The 10,000-nt window shown below is 35.0% G+C and overlaps 1 protein-coding gene across 1 annotated transcript in view; it reads right to left on the bottom strand.

The window, feature by feature from the left end:
- Positions 1 to 8,252: 8,252 nt before the first annotated feature.
- The window catches only part of LOC137651546 (hepatitis A virus cellular receptor 1-like), an 11,872-nt gene continuing 10,124 nt past the window's right edge, over positions 8,253 to 10,000 (bottom strand). Inside the window, exon 2 of the mRNA XM_068384773.1 lies at positions 8,253 to 9,153. Coding sequence (XP_068240874.1) covers positions 8,253 to 9,153 — 901 coding nt within the window. The remainder of the gene's footprint in view (positions 9,154 to 10,000) is intronic.

Genomic DNA, 10,000 nt, shown 5'->3' with positions numbered 1-10,000 from the left:
ATTTTTGAGTCATTGATACTACTTGGACGTTTTATGGTTTATATTGTTTATATAAACTATTGTTAATAGTTTATATAGGACATATCTGTTTTGACGCTGTTACTGTTTTTAGAATGATATATAGTTAATTTATTCTCATCATTTATTCATTTCCTTATTTCCTTTCCTCACTGGGCTATTTTTCCCTGTTGGAGCCCTTGGGTTGTAGCTTGGCTAATAATAATAATAATAATAATAATAATAATAATAATAATAATAATAATAATAATAATAATAATAATATCTTAGATTACCTCGACTCATCGACATATTTTTTTCTGATAAATAAGTATCTACAAATATCCTTATTCTTTTTCGTTTTATATGTAAGTTATGTCCAATTACAAAGATTCTTATCTGTATTTACTGGATGATTGTTATATTCACTTGCAGTAAATATGGCTGAGATTAATTTCCGGCTACTCAAACTCATCCTTACTCTGCTGGAAGTTGAAGTATAAACAAAGGTCCTTATAAAACAACAGAGCTTTTCATTTGAGGGCGCAAAGGATGTAATCAGCTAAAAGGAGCACAATGTAGTATTGTTTGGGGTCACGAAATTCCTTTTATGGTCTCTACAATAAATGTTACTGACAAATTCAAAAACTGTAATTGTTTCGGATATCTTTAAATGTTATCTAAGGATAAGGAATACGAACGTAGAAAATATTAACAAGGTCTCCCAAATTACCCATTAAATACCACGGTCTTAGATAAACCTAAGTCACCCGCATAACACACGAATACACACACACACAGACACACACACACACACACACACACACATATATATATATATATATATAGATATATATATATATATATATATATATATATATATATATATATATAAATATACATACATATATATATATAATATATATATATATATATATATATATATATATTTATATATATATATATATATATATATATATATATATATGTATATAATATATTACATATATATATGTATATATATATATATATATATATATATATATATATATATATATATATATGTATATATATATATATATATATATACATATATATATATATATATATATATATATATATATATATATATATATATATATATATATATATGTGTGTGTGTATATTTATATAAATATATGTATATATATATATATATATATATATATATATATATATATATATATATATGTATATATATATATATATATATATATATATATATATATATATATATATATATATATATATATATATATATAGATATGAGTGTGTGTATGTATTTTCTCAAAATATTTCGTGTAATGTGTTCAATACGTCTCTTGTAGTTTATATATTTCCTTATTTTCATTCCTCACTGGGCTAATTTTTCTCTGTTCGAACCTTTGTGCTTTTAGCATCCTGCTTTCCCAACTACACTAAAGTTGTAGCGTACCTAGTAATAATAATAATATTAATAATAATAATAATAATAATAATAAAAATAATAATAATAATAATAATAATATGTGTATGTGCGTCTCTCTCTCTCTCTCTCTCTCTCTCTCTCTCTCTCTCTCTCTCTCTCTCTCTTTATATATATATATATATATATATATATATATGGTAAATTTTGCACATTTTTACGTGTTTTTCATATTCAAATAAGCCATATATATTTTTAATACATTAATGTCTGGATTCTCTTAACGACCTCGGGATCAGAGCCCCAGGCGAAATCACACAAAGACAAGAGCTTGGCTCCGGCCAGGAATCGAACCCTGGTCGGCAAGCTTGTATAGACAGTGACCAAGTGGCTTAGTCACTGTCTATACAAGCTTGCCGACCAGGGTTCGATTCCCGGCCGGAGCCAAGCTCTTGTCTTTGTGTGATTTCGCCTGGGGCTCTGATCCCGAGGTCGTTAAGAGAATCCAGACATTAATGTATCAAAAATATATATGGTTTATATATATATATATATATATATATATATATATATATATATATATATATATATATATATATATATATATAATTACGTGAAAATTTGATTTTATATGTGTCCATCATGAATGTTTAAGGGCGTTGTTAATCCAATGTCGATTTCATCTCTGTTGAACCAATACATCAAGTAAGCTGTCTTATAACGTATCTGGCAAGATGGAAAATTATCCTCAAGGTGGTAATGGGAATAGATCAAATGTGTTATTTATGTAGAAAATTGGAATACAATCCTTACTATAAGGCTTAATGTAAGAAATTACACCAAGTAGGAATGATTATTTTGGTATTTTCTGGGCAAGAGAGTATCATATGTAATATAAATGATATATGATTTAAAATGATTCTGATAGTAATAGACGTTTTAAAAGTAATTAATGAGGATAGCAGTGTAAAAAAAAAGTGTTTACTAGTCAGAGACCTAATGGTTTCTTTTTCATCATTTCACAAATATAAAACTGAACAGCTTCCTGTTTCAGGAAAGTTAAAGATATATTTGGATATCTTGATGCTAAAACTTAAAAAAAAATATATATATAAAAATTTCATGAAAAAAAAAAAGAAACAATACAAATATGTTAAATGAGCCGCTTTTTTCTTTGATCCGGATGAGGTCTGCGGTATGGGTTGCCTTAAATAATCCCTCAGAGAGAATATTCCGTGTTTTGCTCTTTGCACATCAAAGACCACTGGAATGTCGGCTTCTGGACGAAGAGGAAAAAGGATTGTCGTGATGAATGACTCAAAGATACCGCAAAAATACACAGAGGAAAGGAGGAGTCATCTTCGGTGGGGGTGAAGGAGGGAGCGAAGGGTTATGGAGATGCTGTGGAAAGTCAGGGTAATTTAGGGGGAAACGTTTATTATCATTTTAAGATAATATCCTGAGATTATCAATAGATAATGTTACTGCACTGTAGGACTCCTTACTGTGATCCGTCTTTTCTCCGTATTTGTTTTCGATGATGAATAAACCTGTCACATAGTCATACCACAATTCGACCGAATGAGGGTAGTGCTATATTGTGACTAAAACAGTCATTGGTTCCCTGGAAAAGACAGTGCTAAAATATACAATTAAAGTGCGTATAATAGGTAAGTTAATATTTTATTCTGTCACTGGAAGATAAAGTATATTTTTACCTTGACCGAGATGCTGTGTATTTAATGAATACACTCCCCGAGAAGGAATACAACAAAGGAAAAAATAGAAAAAAATCTTACCTTTTAGCAATATTATTTAATCATATCATCATATCACCCCACTTTGAATTCACTACATAGCAGCCTGATTACATTCGCAGAGGTCGATATATGTAGGCTACAGATTCGTCCCTGCTCACACCTACAATGTATGTAGTCCATTATTTGGATGGGATGCCCACATAGGCACTCAGAAGTGTGGTCCAGTCCTCCCGAATTTAGCTCTTGCTCGATTAAGAGTAACCCGATCCTTTCTACAGAGGTTTGTTCCATAGAAAAGAGACTAACATGGTTCTGGATGGCCTCATTGATGAGCAGTGGTATTTTTCTCTCTAACGTTGTAGGCGGTAAGTTGCTGATTCCATGGGGTCGAGGCTACCAGTGGCTATGAAGCTCTTTAGAGATTTCAATCTTTGTCTAACCACCCAATGATCATAGAACGGGTGCCCTTCATCATTGTCTTGTTTATATTTTGGGTCTCTTTATGGGTTGTTAGGCGGATGTTCGTTGGTGCAATGCCTGCCAATCTACAGAATACTGAGAGGGGTGTTGGTCTTAAGGCACCAATAATTATGCGACACGCTTAATTGAGTCCGGCGTCAACTTCATGGGAAGGACAAGACATTTTCTAGACTGGTGATCAGTATTCGGTAGCGGAGTAGTTGAGTGCCAGAGCTGTTTCTCTTAGTGTTTTAGGATTTGTTCCAAAATTTTAATTGTCAAGTTAGCTATGGTTGTTTCTGGTATCTACCCTCTGATCTACTTTCCTAACATACTGTCTAAAAGTTATTATTCGGTCTAATGTAACGCCTAAATAAACAGGGAGGTTAATATGCTACAGTTTCTTAACATTTCATGAGATGTTCAACTCCATTTTTGCTTGGTAGATATTAAGATGAACAGCACATACCTGTTTTGTCTGGGTTGGCATTTAGGAAGAATTTCTTGTAGTATTCAATAGGATCTTTCAAAGCATCTGATAATTTGCTCTGAATGAAAGTACATGAATCTGACTGGATGGCTAGGCATAGATTATCTGTATGCATAAATCTACGGATATTTCTAAACTGTGGTTGATCGCTGTTATAGATACTGAAAAGCAGGGGGGCCAAAAGAGACTCCTGTGGGAAAACATTTATTTCCGTTTTTGCAATCTGCTTATCCAACCGCCCATTTCAAGAAAATAAGGTATGTTACTCAGAAGTGACCGAATGATATGCACAGTGCTTGAGTTGTAAATACCTTTGACAAATTTCAAGAGAGGCAACCTGTGGTCCACGGTGTCATAGGCTGCTGTTTTGATATTATTCAATAAAATGTTAACGCAAGCCTTTATTCGATCTCTCCTTATTATTATTATTATTATTATTATTATTATTATTATTATTATTATTATTATTATTATTATTATTATTATTATTATATACTGAATTGTTGGAATGGAACCTCAGTTTGAAAAAGAACTGGATATTCACGATAACGCTAATCATTCTTACATTTATTCCCATCACCAATAACGCAAAGTTTCAAACATCCCTGCGTCCATAATAATGTACCTAGGTATAAGATAATCTAACATTATAGAACAAGGTGGAAATTCATTTTGTAAATGAGTATAATTATAATAGTAGAAGGCATTTTCAAGGGGAATCTTGAAATCTCTTCTTAGATTTTATAAGCATGAACTCAGCTACTCGTATTTCATATTGAGATGAGCCCCTATAAAATAATGCGAAGATTTCAAGTGAAAACAAACACTCATATTCACTGTCACTTTAGTCTCTAATGTTGGACTGTAGAGGCTTGAACAAGGCCCTTCCTGTTACAATTATGGTAGCAAAAAAAAAAAAAAAAAAAGAAGAGAAAAAAAAAGGAATATTATTCATAGAACCAAAATAAGCTAATTGTTGATTTGGACAATTGAACAAGTAGAATACCATAGATTCATTTTTTTTTTTTTAGCTTTTCGCTATAGTTAGCCAAATTTATTTTAATTTTTGTGTGATTATAGGATAGTTTATTCCAGAGAATATCTTTCTCATCTATCTTGAAGGAAAATGGTAAAATAATTGCCACCTGATTTTAAACCTATATACAACAAAAGATAGGTAGGTGATACATTTGTAATCTTCAAAAAGAAAGCCGATGCAGAAATGTTTTCAAGATATGGGATTGTGTAACACCCAAATAATCAAAATCACGATGAAGAAAGAACAGTAAAACTATATTACTTTTATTTTTATGTATTTTGTTATAAACAAAAAAAATACAGTATAGACTCTTATTATCTACAGGGAACCTTTTTCACACGTTAAGACCAATGTTTTACCGAGCATTTCGGTTTACATCTTTTGAATAATTTCATGAAATATATATTTCTTATAGATTTTTTTTTTTAACAATGGCGCCCAAGCAACATTTTCAATATTAAACTCAGAACATTTTGTTCTCGTTCTAAAAAGTTTGGTCCTAAAATATATAACTCTTCGTCAAAATGCCTTCTTTTTTAATGATGAGATAAATAAAATTCATTAGAATAGAAATAGATAAGATTCTGAGAAAGTAACCCCCACATAACAGACCGAATATAAACTTATACAATCACTCAAAAAAGCGTGATTCATCATAAAGGAAAGCAGCAGAAAACTTACACTATATCTGGTAGTTATTTGTTTATTTCTCCAAATTGTCAGTTAAATTTTCCACACGAGAAAATGGTTGTTAGCACAAAGATGTTTGAAATGTTGTTTTATTGGTGAAGGGAATGAATGAAAGAGTATTTAGTGTTGTTGTAATTCTCCAGGTTTTCTTCTTCATTTTCTTCGCCTTCTTCTTCTTCTTTTTCTTCTTCTTCTTCTTCTTCTTCTTCTTCTGATGATGATGATGATGATGAAGAAGAAGAAGGATTTCAACACTGCTTTCCATAAATCAGTTTTGTAGACTTATGAGCATCAATCTTTGAAAATAAAAACTTATAGACTATTTACTACAATTCACTGTGTATGAATTAGCTTATTTTCATTAGTTATAAGTTAGATGGGGATAGTATGGGGTCTGTCGTCTAGTCTTTACATTAAAAGGATTTTTCCTTAATTAATATTTCCTTTTAGACCTTCGTCGATATATTAATATTAAGAATTATCCATCGAATTTAACAAAACCTGATTATTTGTCAAATTTATCTCTTGGAATTTCTTATCTTTTCCTTTTTAACTTTGTTGTTTATTTTTGTTTCTCCTGATATTTCAGTTCACAGGGATTTCATGTTATGATATTCAAAAGATACGAAATAATTTTTTTTTCTCTCTCTCTCTCTCATACATAACCACACAAACAAATTCTTCCTTTGCAATGCACGTGCATCAAGCAACGCACATATAAATAAAGAATCATCCCCTATAAACATTTACTTGTGTACTACAAATGCCATCGAACTTCACGTAAAAAAGGTACGGAAATAACATGCTAATATGTAATCTATCATCAACTCGTTATTATGTTATCTATTTCTATGCCAATGCCAACATTATTGACAAAAAATTTTGAATTTACACATGTAAGTGTCACCATTATTTGACCTCTTGGGATCCTATAAATACTTTTATTGTCTCTAATTAAAGCTTGTTCGTTCGTTCGATCAGATTGCTCGGCATTTACAGCCGACTGGAGGCTCTTGATACAAGGGACTCGTCCCCAGGAGTGCACAGACAGTGTGCTATTATTACAAGCAGCTGCTGCGCACCAGGAGCGTAGCTGCAAGAGTCAAAGTTTTTTTCTTATAAGAATATCTGTAGAGGGAAGACAATTTTCTCATGGCAACCAAACTGCCGTAGGCATAACCTACTAAGATCGGGAAAGTAGGCAGCCCAAAAAGCGTAGCTGGAAAAAAAAAAATCAGCTCGAACCGGACGTTTTTTTTTAGGAGTGATAGAAATTTCATAGCGGCAAGTCCCAGTAAAGTAGAAGAGACAGAGAGGAGAGAAGCATTTTTAGTAGTAGAAAATAGGAGTAGTTCAAAGCAAAAAGCTTGTCCCTGCTCTATTGAAAGGGTAGCTAGGAGAGGAAAGAGAGACTTAAGGTCAAGGGAGGGAATATTTAATAGGGCACAAATTCTAGAGACAAGGCGGATAACTCGGGGAATTAGTTTATCAAGGGGGAGGGATTTTGCTTGAAGAGCAACTAAACTGGAAAAGGTAGAAGGATTTTGAATGGGAGTTGTTGAAAAGGGGTTTTGAATGGCTGAGGGAAATGATAACGAGGGTTCTGGGGTGTTGTAGTTAAGGGATCTGGAGAAGGAACAGGAGTGGAAGTGGCAATATGAGGGGAGGCTGAGAGATCAGGAACAGCTTGATTGGAAGAGGCAGGAACAGGATTAGTGTTAGGCAGATGATGGATCCTGGTACGAAGGACTCTGTGGCTTCGGTGGTGGTGCAGTGGTAGCGGCTGAAGGGATGATCAGTGGTGCCCCTATCCTCTTCAGGAACTCAAGACATTTCTGTTCCAAGCATAATGTGGGTCAGAACCATAGGGGGAACTTTGGGATGTCTGTGTGGGGTGCCTCTGGCTGTAGACACGGCAGATGGCTGGGCTCCTGTAGTCTTCTTGGTGGTTCTCAAAGCAACTCAATGGATCTGGTGTGAAGTCCTCCACGGGGAATGTCCTCCATTTCCCAAGGTCGGGGAATAGGTCCAAAGAACGTGCAGATGACCTTCTCAGTGTGCAGGTTCCTACTGCCCTTTTGACGTTGAGCTGCGGGGATGTTCTTGCAGTTGGTTAAGAAGTTCAATGGCATCCTCACTAGATATCTGCAGACTACTGCCTTCCTTGGCTTCTTAGCGGGATCGAGGAAGGTCAGGGAGGCTTCCATTTGCATGAGACTGGCGCTAGCTTGATCCTTTGGGGTGATGATGTTGTCACCTTTGAGGTTAGGCTTGGCAGTGACCATCAGAGCTGGGTTGGCAACAGCAATGGCTGCTACTGCTGCATATGAAGGAGCTTCTCCCGCGGCAAGAAGTTTGAATTTCGGCAGGTGACTAGGATCCACAGGGGGTGACTTGTGGAGCTGGACTGGTATCTGCAGGCTTGTGACGTATTGCCGAAGCCTCATCAAGGAGCTGAGTGAGACACTCAGTGCAATTACAATCAGATGAATGACTATCTGGAGCAGGAACAGGAGCAGTAGTAGGAACAGGAACAGTTGCAGGAATGGGAACAGTCAAAGGAACGGTGGCAGGAACAGGAGCAGTGGCAGGAACTGGAGCAGTGTTACAGGCAGGAACAGTCTCAGGAACGGTGGTAGCAACAGGAGCAGTGGCAGGATTTGGAGCAGTGGTATTGGCAGGAACAGTCTCAGGAATGGTGGCAGGAACAGGAGCAGTGGCAGGATTTTGAGCAGTGGTACGGACAGTAACCGTCTCAGGAACGGTGGCAGGAACTGGAACAGTGGTACGGGCAGGAACAGTGGTACGGGCAGGAACAGTCTCAGGAACGGTGGCAGGAACAGGAGCAGTAACAGGAACTGGAGCAGTGGTACGGGCAGAAACACTCTCAGGAACGGTGGCAGGAACAGGAGCAGTGGCAGGAACTGGAGCAGTGGTATGGGCAGGAACAATCTCATGATCGATGGCAGGAAGAGGGGCAGTAATAGTAGCAGGAACTGGATCAGTGGTACGGGCAGGAACATTCTCAGAAATGGTGGCAGGAACAGGAGCAGTGGTATGGGCAGGAATAGTCTCAGGAACAGGAGAAGTGGCAGGAACTGAAGCAGGAACGGTGGCTGTTTTGAATTTTCGCTTCTTTTTAGAGGCACGGCTGGAAGCTGTAGGAGTTGGGTTAGGTGTACGGGAAGGTGTAGGACAGGGTTTGGAAGAAAGGGTGAGGGCTGAGGAAAATGAAGGAGAGGTGTAGGAGTGGAAGTTATCTTGTGGCTCACGGCTGCAGGAGCCAAAAAAAGCCTGACACGATGGTACATTTCACTGTGCAGTACATAGTAGGGCTTAGAATCACAGGATATCGTGGTATAAGAGGTCAGGTTATGTGATGATTCGTTGATTGTGGGTAACCTTCGAGTGAGATAGTCGTCTCTCTCTCTCTCTCTCTCTCTCTCTCTCTCTCTCTCTCTCTCTCTCTCTCTCTCTATATATATATATATATATATATATATATATATATATATATATATATATATATATACACAAATATATATATATGTATATATATATATATATATATATATATATATATATATATATATATATATATATATATATATAATATATTACTTCAGAGCACATAAGAAGGATCAAAGAAAATGGATTGGGTTTTCTTATTGATGAATAACTTGCAGGTAAAATAAAAAAAAATTCATAGTACTTTTGATAGAATTGCAGAATTAATTATCAAACTAATTAAGAAGTATAAACTAAAGATCATTAAAACTTATGCACCAACAACATCCCGCACAGAATAAGATATAGAAACTTTATATGAAGATCTGGAGGTATCTATGAAAAAACATATGACTCATTTACATTTGTTTTGGTTGATTTCAATGCTAAAGTAGGCCAAAAGAAAAGAGGAGAATCAGCAGTAGGAAAATTTGGAGTAGGCACAAGTAAGGCAGAGGAGATGTTCTTGTTAAATTTGCTGAAAGAAACTTTCTGGAATTTGTAAACAACTTCTTTAATGAAAAAAGAAATATAGAAAATGGACATGAAGAAGTCCAAGTGGAGAAATGAGAAATGAAATAGATTTTATTCTCAGTGAGAATGTCAGTTCAGTT

The sequence above is a fragment of the Palaemon carinicauda genome, chromosome 13, assembly GCF_036898095.1.
Source record: "Palaemon carinicauda isolate YSFRI2023 chromosome 13, ASM3689809v2, whole genome shotgun sequence".
Classification (NCBI taxonomy): domain Eukaryota; kingdom Metazoa; phylum Arthropoda; class Malacostraca; order Decapoda; family Palaemonidae; genus Palaemon; species Palaemon carinicauda.
Note: the sequence above shows the minus strand (reverse complement) of the source record. Positions and strands in the feature narration are given on the sequence as shown.